The 19293-nt window shown below is 44.4% G+C and overlaps 1 protein-coding gene across 1 annotated transcript in view; it reads left to right on the forward strand.

Moving 5' to 3' along the window:
* LOC124775981 (probable G-protein coupled receptor CG31760) overlaps positions 1-19293 on the forward strand; it is a 440811-nt gene that overhangs the window by 90664 nt on the left and 330854 nt on the right. The window contains exon 2 of the mRNA XM_047250822.1: positions 4837-5023. Within this exon, the coding sequence (XP_047106778.1) occupies positions 4837-5023 (187 nt within the window). The remainder of the gene's footprint in view (positions 1-4836; positions 5024-19293) is intronic.

Consider the following 19293-nt stretch of genomic DNA (forward strand, 5'->3'; position numbering starts at 1 on the left):
AAAAAAATGCACTGTACATACACAGTGCTAACATTGAAGAAACTACATGATCGGAATTCCTGGCAGACTGTTTTATGTGGGATGAAGTGTTGTTTGCAGTCGAGGGTCAAATCATTGTTGGATCATGCAGTCTCTGAAGTCAGTCGTTTGGTAGCACTAGTGCAGATTTTTGGATACTCGGCGTACACTGTATTGAATACGTGTTGTGAATAATTCGTATTGTCACGCTCTTACAGCTCCATGTTTGCCCTTGACTATAAACTCGAACTCTCAAATTGCCAGTCAGTTTGGCATTCAGTGTTTTTCATGGCAGCCTCACATCGTGACACTCATCATACACGAAAAACATTTTCCTGGGTGCCTAAAGTATTGCTAAGCAAAATACGCTGAAGAGCCAAAGAAACTGTTACACCTGCCTAATATCGTGTAGGGCCCCTGCGAGGACGCAGAAGTGCCGCAACACGACGTGGAATGGGCTCGACTAATGTCTGAAGTAGTGCTGGAGGAAATTGACACCACGAATCCTGCAGGGTTATCCACAAATCCTTAAGAGTACGAGGGGGTGGAGACCTCTTCGGACAGCACGTTGTAAGGCATCCAAGATAAGCTCAATAATGTTCATGTCTGGGGAGTTTGGCGGGCAGTGGAAATGTTTAAACTCAGACGACTGTTCCTGGAGCCAGTCTGTCGCAATTGTGGACCTGTGGAGTCTGGCATTGTCCTCCTGGGATTTCCCAAGTCCGTCGGAATGCACACTGAACATGAATAGTTGCAGGTGGTCAGACAGGATCAGAGGTCCCATATCACCCCAAATGCACACGCCCCACACCATTACAGAGCCTCCACCAGCTTCAATAGTTTCCTGCTGACATGCAGGGTCCATGGATTCATGAGGTAATCTCTACACCTGTACGCGTCCATCCGCTCGATACAACTCGAAACGAGACTTGTCTGACCAGGCAGCATGTTTCCAGACATCAATTGTCCAATGTCTATGTTGACGGTCCCACGCGAGGCGTAAAGCTTTGTATCGTGAAACCATCAAGGGTACACGAGTTGGCCTTCGGCTCCGAAAGCCCATATCGATGCTGTTTCGTTGAATGGTTCTCATGCTGACACTTGTTGATGGCCCAGCACTGAAACCTGCAGCAATTTGCGGAAGGGTTGCACTTCTATCGCGTTGAACGATTCTCTTCAGTCGTCGTTGGTCCCGTTCTTGCAGGATCGTTTTCCGGTCGCAGCAGTGTCGAACATTTGATATTTTACCGGATTCCTGATATTCACAGTACACTCGTGAAATGGTCGTAAGGGAAAATCCCCACTTCATCGCTACCTCCGAAATGCCGTGTTCCATCACTCGTGCGCCGACTATAACACCACGTTCAGATTCACTTAAATTTTGATAAGTCGGCATCATAGCAGCAGAAACCGATCTAACAACTACTCCGGACACTTGTTGTCTTAAACAGGCATTGCCGACCGCAGCGCCGTATTCTACTTGTTTACATATCTCCGTATTTGAAAACGTATGCCTATACAATTTTTTTAGGTGCTTCAGTATCTAACTACGTGTGAAAGACACACAACCATAAATGATACAGTTGGAATCTTGAAGTTTCCGAGTTGAAATGAAGAATCCTTACTTAAAAATCAATAAATGTCACTGGAATGGAACTTTCACACTCTGCTCTGAAACAGTCAAGGTGGAGCTCTGTATCTGTATGCTAACTATGCTTCTCCTTATTGCATTAGCCGCCGTATGACGCTAATACCGTCATTCTGTTGACATATTTCTACATCTATATCCACACAGAAATCCGCAAGCCACTTCACGGTGCGTGGCGGAGGGTATACTGTAGTCCTTTCCTTTCCTCTTCCAGTACTAAAAAGAGTGAGGCAACGAGGGAGCGCTATGTCCCAATTTCTCGAATCTTACCTTTGTGGTCCTTAATGTATGTTGGCGGCAGTAAAATGATTCGGCAGTCGGCTTCAAATGCCGATTCTCTAAGCTTTCTCAATAGCGTTTCTGGAAAAGAAATTCTCCCAGGGATTCCCGTTTGAGTTCCCGAAGCATCTCCGTAAAACTTACATGTTATTCGAACCTACTGGTATCAAGTATAGCAGCCCCCCCCCACCCTCTGAGCTGCTTCGATGTCTTCCTTCAATCCGACCTGGTGCGTATCCCAAACACGCGAGCAGTACTCAAGAGTAGCCCTCTTTTACAGGTGAACCATTCTTTCCGATAATTCTCTCAATAAACTAATGTCGACCATTCGTCTTCTCTATCACAGGTGTCACATGATTGTTCCATTTCATATCGCTTTCCAACTCTACGCCCAGATATTTAAACGACTTGTCTGGATCAGGCAGCAGACTATTAATACCGTAACCGAACATCGTAGGTTTGTTCTTCCTACCCATTCGCATTATCTTACATTTTTCCACATTGATAACTAGCTGCCATTCATCCTACCAGCTGGATATTTTGCTTAAGTCGTCTTGTATCTTCCAACAGTCACTCAACTTCGACACCTTACTCTATACGGCAGCATCATCAGCAAACAACCCCAGATTGCTGCCTACCCCGTCCGCCAAACCATTTACATATCTAGAGAACAACAGCAGTCCTACCACGCTTCGGTGGAGTACACCTGACGATACCCTTGTCTCTGATCAACGTTCACCGTCGAGGACAACAAAAAAATGACTTAACATCTGAGGTCATCAGTCCCCTAGAACTTAGAACTACTTAAACCTAACTAACCTAAGGACATCATGCACATCCATGCCCGAGGCAGGATTCGAACCAGCGACGTAGCGGTCGGGCGCTTCCGGACTGAAGCGCCTAGAACCGCTCGGCCCCTCCGGCCGGCTCGAGGGCAACATACTTAAGAAGTCTTCGAGACACTAGCTTATCTGTGAACTTATTCCATGTACTCGTACCTTCGTTAACAGCCTGCAATGGGACAACGAGTCAAATGCTTTCCGGAAACCTAGAAATAATATTCGTCCATAGTTCAAAGTCTATCATGTGAGAAAAGGGCAAGTCGAGTCTTACACGAATGACGCTTTCTGAAACCAAGCTGATTCATGGACAAACGCTTCTCTGTTTCAAGAAAGTTTACTGTCTTCCAACTCAGAATATTTTCAGGGATTCTGAGGAAAGCGAAGTTAAGCTATTGGTCTGTAATTCTGCGGCTCCGTTCAAATGTTCAAATGTGTGTGAAATTTTATGGGACTTAACTACTAAGGTCATCCGTCCCTAAGCTTAGACACTATTTAACCTAAATTATCCTAAGGACAAACACAAACACCCATGCCCGAGGGAAGACACAAACCTCCGCCGGGACCAGCCGCACAGTCCATGACTGCAGCGCCCCAGACCGCTCGGCTAATCCCGCGCACGGCTCCGTTCTTCTACTCTTTGCTCACCTGCGTTTTTTTCCAGTCACTTGGAACTTTGTGCTGGGCGAAAGATTGGCAATAAATACAAGCTAAGTAAGAGGCCAATGTTCGCAGATTACTCTTTGTAGGGCCGAATTAGGACTCCATCTGACCTGGAGATATATTTGCTTCAGTTGTTTCTCTATGCCAGAGATGCTTATTTCTACGTCGTCCATACGGGAATTCGTGCAATGGTCAAATAACGGTATGTTTGTGGGTTTCTCCTGTGTGAACGATTTCTTGAACGTGAAATTTAAGACTTCGGCTTTCGTTTTGCTCTTTCCAACTGCCCCATAAGACTGGTCAACAAGGGACTGAATGGAAACTTTATGTATTTATTGGACGACTGACGGTACTGTGTGTTGTAGGTTAGAGTGCAGATGGCACTCTAGGCAGAGCACTGTGTGGCGATAGAGAACTTTGATGTGCTGTGCGTCACTGAGTACTATTGATTACTGCATGCAGTAATGTTACATAGCAGCGCGCCCTACTGATCGCTGCCGGCCAAACTCGCCACCAGCCCCTATGTGGTAACTTAGAACACCCCTTGTATTGCAGTGATTGACACGATAGTGTATGATGTGATGATGGAGAACTTTGCTGCACTGTGCATCACCGTGCGCTACTGATCGCTGCCCAGCAGACTCTACACCAGCCGCTACGCGTTGACTTAGTATGTGCTTTGCGTGCCCGTCCGGTTAGCCGAGCGTTCTAACTCACGGCTTTCCGGAGCGGGAAGGAGCGCCTGGTCCCCGGCACGAATCCGCCCGGCGGACATGTGTCGAGGTCCGGTGAGCCGGCCAGTCTGTGGATGGTTTCTGGCGATGTACCATCCGCCTCGGCGATTGCGGGCTGGTTCCCCTTATTCCACCTCAGCTACACTATGTCGGCGATTGCAGCGCAGACAAGTTCTCCACGTACGCGTACATCACCATTACCATGCCACGCAAACATAGTGGTTACACTCGTCTGGTGTGAGACGTTCCCTGGTGGGGGGTCTACCGGGGGCCGAACCTCACAATAACCCTGGGTTCGATGTGGGGCGGCGGAGGGGTGGTGTAGACTGCGGTAGTCGTCGTGGGGTTGTGGACCACTGCGGCTGCGGCGGGGTCGGAGCCTTTCCGTAGTTTCTAGGTCCCCGGTTAACATACAACATACAAGTGTTTTGTAAAATTCTTTTTTATTCCAGTCTCTGATCGCAAATGAATTCTTTAGACGACGACCGGTTTCAGTCTGTAATGACCATCTTCAGATCTTTTTCACACCATGTCCTATCACTTTAGGATGCATTTGTGATCAGAGACTGGAATAAAAAAGCATTTTACAGTATTGGATCACTGTTTCTACGCGCGATTGTGTCGCAGTTGGTGAAACAAGTGCTTTGTGTTGCAGGCTAGAGCGGAGGCGGCGCTGCAGGTGGTGCACGACGTGGCGACGGAGAACCTGGGCGCGCTGTGCGTCACCGAGCCCTACCGCTCGCTGCCTGCCGGGCTCGACACCAGCCGCTACGAGGGCGCTCGCCAGAAGGCCGACATGGCCGCCTCCATGCTGCAGGACCTGGGCCTCACACACCACGCAAGTACGTCCAGTGCTCGCTCTCAAAGCAAACTGGATAGGGGCAGCCCACGACTACTTTCTCTCAGAAACTCCCTAAGGATATGAACTAATACACCGTCCGAACAGGCCTCGAAGGTCCAACGGTATCGCCCGCCGTCGTATAGTCCTCACCCCCTTAAGCCGTCGGCACACGGACCGTGCGTCCGAACGTTGAGCGTTGAGCGTGCCCAGTTTCTGACGTCATAGCGTGGAATAGCACGTTCGGCAGTCTTTCCGCACGTGCAGAGCAATATCTGGCGTGTCAGATATTCTGAGCGTGCGTCTGAGCGTTGACCAATGAGATGGCACAAAGCCACATACGTCACACACACGCTGTCTCCCTTCAGTACAGACTTGTGAGGCGCCATATTGGCATTCATTTCGAGCCTATATGTATATATGCCGTTCCTGAGCACCAGCAAATTTAGAATCACTGGGAAACCAGTTGTTAACTGTGTGATTCGTTCCAATAAAATAAAGAGAAACATCATATTCGTTGCAAAAGAACTATTGTAACTTGCCTATTGTGAGAGTTGGCTATTTGAAGGCAGCGACACACTGAAGATACACCCAAAACGCATTGTTCTGGTACAATTTGTTATAATTAAATTTCAATTAGTAATATATCTTCGATTAAGGTTTTCATCGAGCGGTAACAAAATATGATTAGTTGCGAAGGTTGTGTTGTTAGATCAGCGTGTTTGGTCAGAGAGTTAGCTGACCTCTGTAATAAAAAAAAACTGAGTTGATGGATCAACGACGAACTAAAAATGGGTGTCTTGCGACGTCCGCCCCGAGCAGATACAACGAACAAAATGAGATAAAAAAAAGAAAAAAAGTGTAATGAGTAGCGTCACTGTCCTGTTTTGAGTTGTTTGTTGGGGCGGCGGTTCGCGTCATCACACTTCCAAATTTTTTTTTCCTAATCTTTGCGCTTTATTAGGTTCTGATACTTTATTATTAGTTTAATATAAGTAAATACAATAATATTTGATGTTATGTAAATATAAATTCACCTTTCTTTGAGGGGGTGACTTTGCTCGATTGGCGTAGTCTACAGAACAGCTTGCGCTACTTGTATAAAGATATTTTCTCCTTTTTCTTTTCCGCTTCGTACTTCACATGTTGCAAAGATTCTGCTACTTGGTAGGAACTGACCTTGGGGTTTCACTAAAATGTGGGAATGACGAAATAATTTTATCTTATGCGGAGAAATATTCCAAATTTGTACCGCACTGTTTGTAATGGAACTGTTTGTAAGCCTGTGTCCTTATTTGACTTGACATGCTACTTTCCTTTTCGTGAACGATGTAGGAAATGTGCGTTTTAATAGAGCTAACGTGGGAATTTTACGCGCGCCCGATAAGTAAACAGTGTGATTTACGAACTAGAAACATCCCTCAACTGCCGCTGGACTGCGTTGCGATCGCGTATCCACGTTGGGCCCCACGTACCGTATACACAAGTCGCATCGCTCCTGAGCATTTAACAGCACGTTGAACTTGTCACGCTCAATGTTAACGTTCGACAGCACGGTCCGTGTGCCGACGGCTTTAGGCGTCACCGGATGCGGACACGGAGTGGCATGTGATCAGCACACCGCTATCCTGGTCGTTGTCAGTTTTCGTCCGCGGTGTCGCTCCTCAACTGGTCTCACAAGGGCTGAGTGCACCTCTCTCTGCAGCAGTACTCGGCAGACGCAGACGGTGACCCATCCAACTGCTAGCCAAGCCCGATAGCGCTTAACTTAGGTGATTGGCGGTAACTGTTGTTACCACTGCGGCAAGGCCGTTGGTAACCACATAAACTAGTTAGAATATATTCTGTGTATCATTATAGAAATAACTTGTGTAGCTTAAATCAGTTTCCTGAAGTACTTTGCTTTTAACTTGTTCCTGCAATGATTTATTCCCACACTGGCCGCCAATTCAAAGTCATTCAAATTCTTCATACACTGTGTGATCAAAACTATCCGGACACCTGGCTGAAAATGACTTACAAGTTCGTGACGCCCTCCATCGGTAATGCTCGAATTCAATACGATGTTGGCCCACCCATAGCCATGATGACAGCTTCCACTCTCGTTCAGTCAGGTGCTGGAAGGTTTCTTGGGGAATGGCAGCCCATTCATCATTCCTCGAGGAGTGCTACACTGAGGAGAGGTATCGATGTTGGTCCATGAAGCCTGGCGCGAAGTCGGTATTCCAAAAGATCCCAAAGGTGTTCTATAGGATACAGTTCAGGACTCTGTGCAGGCCAGTCAATAAAACGGATGTTATTGTCGTGTAAACACTCCGCCACAGGCCGTCCATTATGAACAGGTGCTCAATCGTGTTGAACGAATAATCGCCATTCCCGAATTTCTCTTCAACAGTGGGAAGCAAGAAGATGCTTAAAACATCAGTGAAGGCTTGTGCTGCGATAGTGCCACGCAAAACAACAAGGGGCGCAAGCCCCCTCCAGGAGAAACACGACCACACCATAACACCACCGCCTCCGAACCTTCCGTAGGCACTACACACGCAGGCAGATGACCTTTGCTGGGCATTCGCCATACCCACGCTCTACCATCGGATCGCCACATTGTGTACCGTGATTCGTCACTTCACATAACGTTTTTCAACTGTTCAATCGTCCAGTGTTGGGCCTCCTTACGCCAAGCGAGGCGTCATTTGGCCTTTACTGGCGTGATGTGTGGCTTATGAGCAGCCACTCGACCATGAAATGCAAGTTTTCTCACCTCCTGCCTAACTGTCATAGTACTTGCAGTGGATCCTGATGCAGTTTGCAATTCCTGTGTGATGGTTTGGATAGATGTCTGACTATTACACACTACGATCCTCTTCATCCGTCGGCGGTCTCTTGTCAGTCAACAGACGAGGTCGGCCTGTACGCTTTTGTGCTGTAGGTGCCCCTTCGCGTTTCCAGTTCACTATCACATCGGAAACAGTGGCCCTAGGATATTTAGGAGGGTGGAAATCTCGCGTACACTCGTGTGACACAAGTGACACCCAATCACCTGACCACGTTCGAGGTCCGTGAGTTCCGCGGAGCGTCCCATTCTGCTCTCTCACGATGTCTAATGATTACTGATATGGACTACTTGCAGTAGGTGGCAGCACAGTGCGCCTAATATTAAAACCGTATGTTTTCGGAGGTGTCCGGATACTTTTGATCACACAGTGTACATTTGTCTGTAGAGTCTGTATTCGTTTTACAATTGTTAAAGGCACTGACAGCCGTCTTTGCAACCAACAAAAAATAGTTATTTATTTTGCTATATGCATCCCAGTTTATGCGTTTAATACGTTAGTGGTTGCATTTTTGTCTGATGTTTGGTTAATATGTATGTCGTGCTGTAGTGCTATGAGAAACAGTGCTGTTAGACAAAAATCATTAGTGCCAAATACCTGGAAATAACTGGGATTCCCTGGAAAACGTGTACGCACACGACACTTTCGTAAGCAAACAAGAATCAGACAAAAGTGCTACCATTGATGGTGTTATAACTTAATGCAACGAATGGTCTTTCGTACAATAGACGTTCCAAAGTCGGTTTGAAGTAATCAAACTGATCTGTGTGAAATGTATTCTCAATTGTGAATACAAACAACTGTCAACTGTATAAGAGAGAATGCGACAAGTGAAAAATTTCGCCGAACAGGACTCTAAATGCATTTCCTCTTCACACAAGAAGTCAACATAACCGCAGTTTCTTTTTTTCTGGTAAGTGTTATACCAAGATATTTTTTCTTATTTTTATAAACAGAAAACACAACATGTTTGAAGTTTATTTCACACTTCTCACAAGGATCTTCATGTAAAAAAGAAAAATAAATTCAAAATGCCATAAAGGCAGAAATTGTAACAAAATAATCTGGTGCGCACTCCTGTAATAAATTGAAATTACTGACTTGCAACATTAAGCCAAATAAAAAAACCGAATCCCCAATTCTTCGACAGAAGAGGGCCAGTCGGCTCCACAAGTCCACAGTCTGGCTTTGGCTATTTGTGAGCGACTCACAGAGCGACCCAAACTCCCATATGGAGTCGTTCCTGCCTCAGAACCTCTAATCGTGCACCTTATGTATGCTATACAGTGGAAGATATTTTCATTGAAAGTCCTTGCACGGTTGCAGAGGATAAATACTACATTGGACTGCCTGTGTTGTTAAGAACAACGATGCAATGTTCGTTCAGAACAGGCACTGCGGCGACTACAGCCGTTATGAAATAATGATAGTATTCGCCATTTCAAATACGAACAATTATCAGCTTTATAAAGGAATGACAGCACTGGAAATTTGTGCTGGACCGGGATTCTAACCCGGATTTGCCACTTCACGCGATCGGTCACCTTAATCCCTTTGTCTATTCGTGCACGACTCACGGCCATTGCATCGTTCTTCTTAACAACAAATGCACTGCAATATCGTATTTAACCACCAGTATCAAGCAGTAACTTTCAGTTAAAATGTCCTTTCCTGAACGAGAAATACATAATGTGTTTACAACTACAGGCCGTGATGCGGGAACGACGACATATGGAAGTCTGGGTGTGGCCGTGAGTTGTGCACAGGCAGCCAAAGTGATTAAGGCTACCTCTCAAGTAAAGCGGGAAATCCATGTTCGAGTCCCCGGTCCGGTACAAATTTTCATTCCCGCCTTACTACTTTCTGACCTTTCATCACGTCCAGTCCTTCACCGACTATGTGAAGCAAATACAGCTGCCACAAAAGAAAAAGTCCGATTCCAATGGGGGATGGCGGAGTGAATGGAATAACAAGATTTCCGGTGTGAAGAAACAGCCCCGGCCGCTGTGGCCGAGTGATTCTAGGCGCTTCAGTCCGGAACCGCGCCGATGCTACGGTCACATGTTCGAGTCCTGCCTCTCCTTAGCTTAGTTAGGTTTAAGTAGTTGAAAGTCTAGGGAACTGATGACCTCAGATGTTAAGTCCCATAGTGCTTAGAGCCATTTTTTTTTTAAGAAATAGCGCAACAGTTGCGATAATAAACAGTTTGTTCACATGGGCTTTCTTCAAAATCAGTTCCTGAAAATGATAAACATAAATCTAAATGACAAGATTGGTCTTTGCGGCAGGTGGAGATGTGTGAAGGAAAATTCTGATGTAATCGGTGATCGGCGCTACCAACAGAAACTTCAGCGTTTATCTCCATCAGGCAATTTTCCTACATTATCGTGAAAAAAGATTTATTTCGACATGTAGCCAATGGCAAATTAAGAAAATAAGGTATGAGAGGTTCCATGGAATGAAATAACGCATGACAGTACACAATTTACACAGTTGTTAATTAACTACCCAACAGTCGAACAAAAAGTATTGTAATACAAGCTTTTCAATTGCACAAAGTTCTCTTATTAATATCCAGATTTTCAAATTAACTGTTTTTCTTTCTATCCTTGGTCTAAGGAAGATAGGCAGGCAACTAGCTTATTGATGTACGGAATATCCCGTAATAAATCAATACTTAAATATATAACTCTGAAACAGGCAGTATATTTACAATATGCAGCCAGACAGTTTTATAGGCCGATATATCAATATTTCTTCCTTCGATACATCGATAAATTTTGTCGATTAGTTGATGGACAGTAATGACAATTTTTTAAAATACTGATTTTCTGGAATCCCGATATTTTTGAAAATATCAACAATCCTAGTCAGCACAGGCCGAATGATGCTTCTTGTGGCTCGTTCACCTACTTTGGGTCAGCACGTGGTGACGGCTATCCATTTGGTTAGCCGTGGGTTAGAAACGCCAAGTTAATGAGCGGTGGCAGAACACATGTAAAGTCTTTTACATTTTTTCACAACACAGTCTCTTTGTTAGCAAATGATACGTACTCGTGATTGGTTTCATCTGAGTATAAACTATAACACCTCTTTATTACGTAGGAATTATGTGTCGTTTGACTTATGCTTCGTTACCTTTTTCTCTTTAAAGCATCTAATATTGGTCTTTCTCCGATAAATTACTTATTGTAGGTCTCGATGAAGTGGCCAACGTTAGTGTCCCATCATATCAGTGTTAAAGCAGCCGTGATACTGAGTTAAACTAACGAGACGTCTCGATGAAAGCGCTCCCCATTGTACCTCACACCCCGAAAAATTTAACGAAAAAATGGAGGTTACTAACCAAGGCGTGATTCTGGAAACTTTGCCTAACATGTAGAACTTTTCCAGCATACAACCTACTGTCCCCTTTGTTACCTCCTTGAATGACAGGCAAGCCTCCCTCTCAGTCACAGTCATTATTAATTCATGTTCCACATCCTGGAGGACCTCCTCACTACGGATCAATTGGAATGAAAGTAAATCTAATCTAATCTAATCAAAACACTAGGTCCAACAAAAATACTTCCTCTCAATTTCGCTTCTGACAGATAGCTTAAAACTACCTCCATCTATGGCCAAGGATATCACAAAGCGGTTAAGGATTTTTTTGGGGGGAGGGGGGCGGGGAGGAAGGGGGGGGGGGCTTCATGAGTTTCTTTCACAAAAAGAAGACACAAAGGGTTTGACTTAGTCGTTCGAAAACATAGTTAACCAATCCAATCACTGCTACAGCTATATCCATTTCATGTTATTATTAATTGAAATAGTGAATTAAATGCTGTTAAAATAGCTAAAATGCAGTCTATATCATTAAATAACCAGCCAAAATTGCAGTTTGGCTATCTAACGACATCCAGGGGCCCTCCCAGACAGCTGTGAGCATTAAAGCGGCCACTTCCTCGAAGGGCAGGCGAGCCGGTACCGGTTCGAATCCTCCCGGCAGCTTGACGACGAGTCTGGACGTGATTTATAGGCTGTTTCCCGTGTCGGGACATATGAATACCGGACTGGCATCCTCAGATACACGATATGCGATCATTTAAAAAAATCTTCGTCGCACTAACACGGAATTTACTGTTGACGCAAACAGTTGGAGTACACGGACTCCGTCCTGTGTATGACTAGGAGACTGTTTTGTTAGATGTTCATTTCCCTTAAATCCGTAATCAATAACCAGGCTTCCAAGGACAGCAAAAATTCGATTTTCAGTATTTCATGTAATTACTGACCGAATTTAAAAATTGAAAATGCTCTCATAATCTACTCACTAAGAGATACAATCTTACGTTAATGGTTTGACACAAGAAGTCAGTCATTAAAGCTAGAAACTGCGTCTATGTCTCGAGGCAGCGTAACTCACAGCGCGCAGATTACCCAGACTATATCCATCCAGTATTTGGGAATGAGAGTACAGAGCGAATTCCAATAGGCGTTACACATAATGTAAAACCTTTTCGAAACATGGCTTGTTGACACCTCCTATAGAAAAGCTTACTGTCCCTACAGGAAAACTTTATTACTTCTTTATTACTAACTCCCATCGCAAGACGTTTTCCTTTTACCACTGAACTACCTGAAAAACTATGTCCATTTTTTATATATAATTCTCGAGCTATGACGTCATAAACAGCGGGCTGTGCGAAGAACCAACTTTTCTTAAAATTACCCAAAATATACTCATACAATATTCAGTAATGAAACATTTAGCGAGTTCCAGTACTACGCACCACTTATTAAAAATGAGGCCTACATGAATATATGAAGTCATTATTAATTTTTTTTTTAATCCGTTATGGTCTTCTTAAATAGTCTACGGACGAATAAACCGAAACTGATAAAATCAAAGTAATTAGAGTTTTACGTCTTCTTCTCTTTTGTGATCAGATCTTTGAAGCAGTTTTGTATGTGGGAATCTGATTATTTAAAGAATACGGGGGTGGAGTTATTTATTTCTTATATTCTGTGTAAATTGTAAGAAAAAATGGTGAGTAATACCACTCTTTTGTCATTATGTTAAGTTTCAGCAAACCACAAGATAAAGGCTTCTCATCGTTGGTCTACCATTACTCTCTTGAAGCAGACGGCTAGAATTCGGTGCGCTTATAGGCTGTTAGGTGTTGGAGCTCTTCTCCGGCTCTGCGTCGTTTCGTGGTTCTAGTTCTGCGTCACGAAACTTAATCGAGAGCTAAACAAGCTGGCTAAGACAGACGTATGCAAAGTTAAGGACTATTATCTGAGGGCGAAGCGTCTGCCAGGAAGACATGAGGGTAATTAACTAGCAGCGCAAGTTGCTTGGCGTTCTCATTTCATAAAGAGGAACAGTAGCGCTTGACCTATGCAACTCTTTCGCTAAAGGGAAGCTGTCCATGTCCGTTTTATTCAACAAGACAAGCGGCCATTAGGAGGCGGCCTCGTAAGGTAGCACTTGACCTTCTCAGCTTGCTCGTCTCCTCTCTCTCTCTCGTCATCTCTTTCTTTCTACACCTGCATCTGTATTCTGCAAGCCACCGCGATGTGTGTGGCGGAGGATACACGGTATATCACTGTCATTCCCACTCAGCCTTCATTTTCCATTCGCGGACAGTACACGAGAAGAAATAAAGTTGCTTTCCTATTGTATGAGTCTGAGATTCTCTAATTTTAGGGTCATGGACATTATACCAGATGTACAAATTTACTAAAAAACGAGGAGCATATTTCAAAAAAATTATTCCGTTCAAACTGCAAAGGGTAGATGCATAATTCCAACTTTGCTTCAAATTTCAAGTTTGAAACGGTTATATGCTCAAGGAGATAACGATGTATGACATTTTTCTTTGAGTGATCACTCTCCCGAGTTCTTTGATGCGGCACGCAACGAACTGTTGCTTTTCATCTCGGAGTAGCACTCTTACAACCAACATCCTCAACTATTTGCTTGATGTCTTCCAGTCTAAGTCTTCTTCTACAGTTTTTACCCTCTATAGCTCCCTCTAGTGCTATGGAAGTTATTCCCTGATGTCTTAAGAGACGTCCTATCATCCTTTCCCTTCTTCTAGTCAGTCTCTGCCACATATTCCTTTCCTCGTCGATTCTGTGGAGAGCCTCTTCACTCCTTGCTTTATCCCCCCACATAGTTTTCAACATTCTTCTCTAGCACCATCCCTCAGATGCTTCGATTGGCTTCTGTTTCGTTTTCCCCAAAGTCCATGTTTCACTATCATATAACACTGTAGCCAATGTAGCCCAGTTCTTGCCACACACGAATTATCTGGTTAGTAGTTACCGCATTCACACTTTCAACAATTCGATGTCCCAGATGTTAAGAGTAGGAGGCATAGTTGGGACACAAGCACGGTCTTTTATGCGCCCCCGCAGGTAAGACTCGCATGGGGTAAGGGTTGGTAACCTGGAAGGCCAACGTCGATGAAACTCGTCTTATTCTTCTCTTCCAGTCCAACGTTCTGGAATTGTTTTACTCAGGTAACGTCGGGCGTGGTTGAAGAAGTTACGTCAATCACTTCGACATTGTGAAGATCGCCAATTTTTTAGCATCTCTAAGACGTGGTACTTACTTGAATTAAGGAAAACGTGGAAGGGAGGACCAACCAATATAACTTTCTTTAACATAACCCTTTCATTTAACACTATTAACCACATTTTTTTTACAAAGTGGACAAATTTGCAAAATTCTTTTGATTTTAAACCTCACACTCACTACCCTTTTCGCTACTCCGTGCCTATAACAGCGACCGAATCGAGTACTACACGAGTGATCCGACACTGTCTTCACAATCACAATGGAACAGACCAGGTGTGACGACAAATGAAGACTGGAAGTGAGTATCACAATTATTCGAACGCTTAACTTCCCCGAAGTGTCCATATGGATACAATTGTTGAATAGCTCTTTCTTTATTCATTGTCAGCTTACGACTATTTTTAATGGTGGTAATCTTATATTCTTGTCAGAGGGGGTTAAATTCTACGTTGACTGTTTCAACACTTCTCTGCTACCAGTCGCAATGTGTTAGCGCTATTTCATCAGCGTATTCCGAACGGAACCTAATCAGTATACAATCTGGACCGGAGCATTTGCTTTTATTAAGTCACTTAAGTCATTTCGTTACACCGATGGTGCCAACTTCCATATTACTCATGTCGGTAGTTGTTTTGGATTCGAATTCTGAAATATTTGCTTCTTTGCTGAAAGAATTTCGGAGAGCCGCTTTAGAGCCACTGTCGTCGGTAACATTACCATAGGTATCAGGCAGTATGGCTTGCTGCTGGTATGATTAAATACGATCAGAATCTCTCTGAATTTTCTGCTATATTTTTAGACAGAGTTTCGTTGTGGGAACTATTGAAAACATTTCGCATTTGAAGTCCTCGCTAAGTTTCAAGTTTCCGTAAAATATTGTCATCATTGAGATTTTGCGTTCTTTTATGTCTGGCATTCTTTCTTCTTTGCTTCTGCAACAATGTCCTGCCCTGTTATGTGCGCCGTGGGGAATTTACGTTTAAGAGAATATCATTTCCCGTGAACACAGTTCGACACTCTCACTGACTCGACTTGGAAGGAACTCAGACTGCCTGTTAGAAAGGCGTCACGGAAATTCTTATCTGCGTTTTTAGGTATATGTATCTTGCCTTTATTTTTAATGGATTTGGATGTTAAGGTACTCACTCTTGTTGCTAACCGTGTGGTCGCTATCTGCTGTTCAAATGGTTCAAATGGCTCTGAGCACAATGGGACTTAACATCTATGGTCATCAGTCAAAAAAAAAAATGGTTCAAATGGCTCTGAGCACTACGGGACTTAACAGCTGTGGTCATCAGTCCCCTAGAACTTAGAACTACTTAAACCTAACTAACCTAAGGACAGCACACAACACCCAGCCATCACTAGGCAGAGAAAATCCCTGATCCCGCCGGGAATCGAACCCGGGAATCCGGGCGTGGGAAGCGAGAACGCTACCGCAAGACCACGAGATGCGGGCGGTCATCAGTCCCCTAGAACTTAGAGAACTACTTAAACCTAACTAACCGAAGAACATCACACAACACCCAGTCATCACGAGGCAGAGAAAATCCCTTACACCGTCGGGAATCGAACCCGGGAACCCGGCTATCTCTTGTGTCAGACATGGTGCTCTGTATTTTTTCATGCTTGTTTGATTTAAGAGGTCTAGTTCATTAATGCAACCATTTATGCTAAGTGTGGACTTCTGAATTAGGTGCTCATAATAATTCGCATAGAAAGCGTTTGATACAATTTTCTAGATAAAGTATGCCTACCACAGACTTGAAACATGAATTTTCCCCAACATGTCGAGAATAGATTGAAGTAGAGTTCGCTATCAGTTCGAAATGTTCAGATTTTCCTTGAACGTTCCAGCAATTATCTGAGTCAGGTGTAGGTAAAAGGAGTCAGTTGTTTTATTCCCGTTGTCCATAATATCCTCTATCCATTACTAGCTGCAGCAACCATCAAAAAACACACCACCGCCACCTGAGTTAATTCCCTCCTTTCTGAACACCGTTAGATCCTTCGTAAAAACTTCGGCTGAACTAATCTCCAGCTTTAGCCAGCATTCAGTGTATCTAAATTATTATTGATTCAGTGCTCTCTACCAGCAGCTGGAGCGCTTTTTGTCTCCCAACACACTGGACCTACATCTCGAGTTACGCTCTGGGATGCGATTTCGTATGACAGCAGGAGCTCTCTCGCGGTTATCCCTCGCACTCTGATTGCTAATTTATGCGTCAGTTTTGTGATTCGGCCTGATGTGCTGCCGCTTACGAGCAGCATTACGGGGGGGGGGGGGGGGTCTTTTCGAACAGGGTAATGCTCGCCGACATACCGCTGTTGTAGCCCAATATGCTCTACAGAGTGTCAACATGTTGTCTTTGGACCATCAGATCTGTCTCCAGACGACCACACGTGGGACAATTCCAGAGTCATCCGATAACAGCATTAACCGTCCCTGTACTGACCGACCAAGTCCAACAGTCATGGAACTCTATCCCATAACTGACATCCGGCACACATACAACACACTCCACGCACGTTTCCATGCATCCTTCAATCTGCCAGTTACACTGAAAATTAATGCTAAATCTACAGAGCAAGAACCAACTCGTTTTGCCAACGTTTTTTATCAAGGAAACTACAATTAAGCACAAACAGTAACACACTCTGCAAAACCAAAAAACACTAACGGTCCCTTCTGCGGATCAAGCAAATAACAATTAATTCCTATAGTCAGAGTTTCCTTCGACTCTATACCCGTACAACTGTTCCAGGTCTAAGTCTGTTGTTAGCAGCTGTAGACAGCCTAACACGTCGGAAACGACGTATCAAAATCGTTGCGGAAGAGAGGATGGTCGAGGTGGCACACCCCTGGGACCGGCCGATCTTCTCCGTACTCGGCGAGTGGAGAACTACCTGATGAACGGCCCGGCGCCGGCTTGTCTAGCCCCGGGCGGAAGGATATTTCCGGGACTATTTGCACAAATCGATCTCCAGGAAATAGTTCGTTGATCGTCGCGCCCCCTTCATCTGCTGCTGGTTGATGCCCTCTGATGGACGTTCGCCGCACCTACGTGTTTGTTGTCAACTGTGGGACTTACTTGTAAACACTCTCGCGGCGACCAGACTTCACAGCGGAGTCGGCAACCCACATCGGTCTGCGGTGTTGCTGCTGCAGTAGGCGTCTGTGGTGACTGCAGCAATTAATGTACCAGTATTTCAAGTTTGCAATGACATTTCTCGTATTTATATTAACCAGTGACGTTGCAATGTTAATCACTCAAATATGTTACCCAGCCAAATGCATTTTTCCGTCAGTGACTATTACCACTGTTTACCGTGTCCTGTGTTTCACCTGCGCCTTGTTTGTACTTTTTCGAGAGTCTGCAAAATGAAAAACAGGCCAATGCATCCCATACCTGTAGCCTTCTTTGTGCTGTATCGCGCTTTTGATACAACTACAGAAGGAGGTTTTACTCGTCGCCACACGGGATTGTTTATGGTCCCCTAAGGTGAACGAGAAGAACATTGAAACACTGATAACGTTTAGTTACAAGATCACACACATTTATTGGCGTATACTCAACTTTGTACGGATCGCCTCAGGCAGCAGATCCTGAAATTAAACTATTACTCCATAAGCTAAGACTGGATGGTAAACAGTTCTCGTCCCACCATTCACTGAAAATTGGCTGGCCACACAAGTGGAAGACGGTCTGCTCGGTAGTCGAGCTGACTCGGAAATGCCCACTCTCCAGTAGCGCCGGCGTGTATCACTTCTCTGGCGGCGCTACCGCTGCGAATTCTTGATGCGGCAATCGCTGGACTATATGCCGTCTCTGGAGCCGGTTCTCGATCTGTCGACGCCTGTGGTGTTGCCTGGTGGTGCGTTCTGTCTTACGGCACCACATGTTGGTAGTACTCTATACATTTGTCTGATCAGAAATCATTGTTTTCTTTCCATTTCTTGAGTCCTAAGCCTTTCTATTTCCTTTTTCAGATTTTCCAGCTTCCCACCACATTCTGAGTTCTGTTATTCCACACTCCGACTTTTAGAATGTTAACCGTTTCGTTGGTTTATCTATCTTGTACACGTGGTTGCCTCTTTCTAAGCAGTACCCTCCCAGAGAGACGCACGAGGGATTAATGTGGCATCCTCCGCGAATCGAAGGATCGTCATGGCAAATATTATCAATTAGTGCCCCATTTCCTGCAAATACAAATTACATATCGTTTCCAGTTACCTTTTGCATCCCTTTAATCACTTCTTCCTTCTTCTTTAGTGCAATTTCATCCCCACCCCTCACCGTCACCATTCAGACCTCAAGGGCAAGATCAAGCACTGAACCTCTTTCAGATCCTCCGTCCTCCTTTGATAAGGTCATTGGTAAAATGAGTGTGATTACCTACGCCGATAATCTTAGGTGAGCACCTACGGCAATAATCTTATGCAGTCAAAGCGGATTGTTTTTTAATCAAAATCTAATGATTTGATTGGAACCTGGTACACAGTTGTGTAAGGTCGTTAAAGACGCTATCATTTGACCACAGTATTGGCGTAAGAACGCAGATATTATTCGAGAAATTTTTATAGCTTTGTTTTCCAACTTCTACATCATTTTGTAGAATCTTTTTCGATTTAATTACACGAGGATGTCACCTTAACTCATCTCACACAAAAGTGCCATCAATAATTCGTATTACGAGGGGATTTCAGACAGTAAGTTACGCGTTATTATGACAGCCAGAATAACCTTTGTTGAATGCAGCACTACAGTTCGAGGTGAGTAACATTATTATTTTTCAACATAGTCACCAAAACTCTGTAAATAACGGCCAGAGCTTCTAACAGTGCCAGCCGGAGTGGGCGAGCGGTTCTAGGCG

The sequence above is a fragment of the Schistocerca piceifrons genome, chromosome 2, assembly GCF_021461385.2.
Source record: "Schistocerca piceifrons isolate TAMUIC-IGC-003096 chromosome 2, iqSchPice1.1, whole genome shotgun sequence".
Taxonomy (NCBI): domain Eukaryota; kingdom Metazoa; phylum Arthropoda; class Insecta; order Orthoptera; family Acrididae; genus Schistocerca; species Schistocerca piceifrons.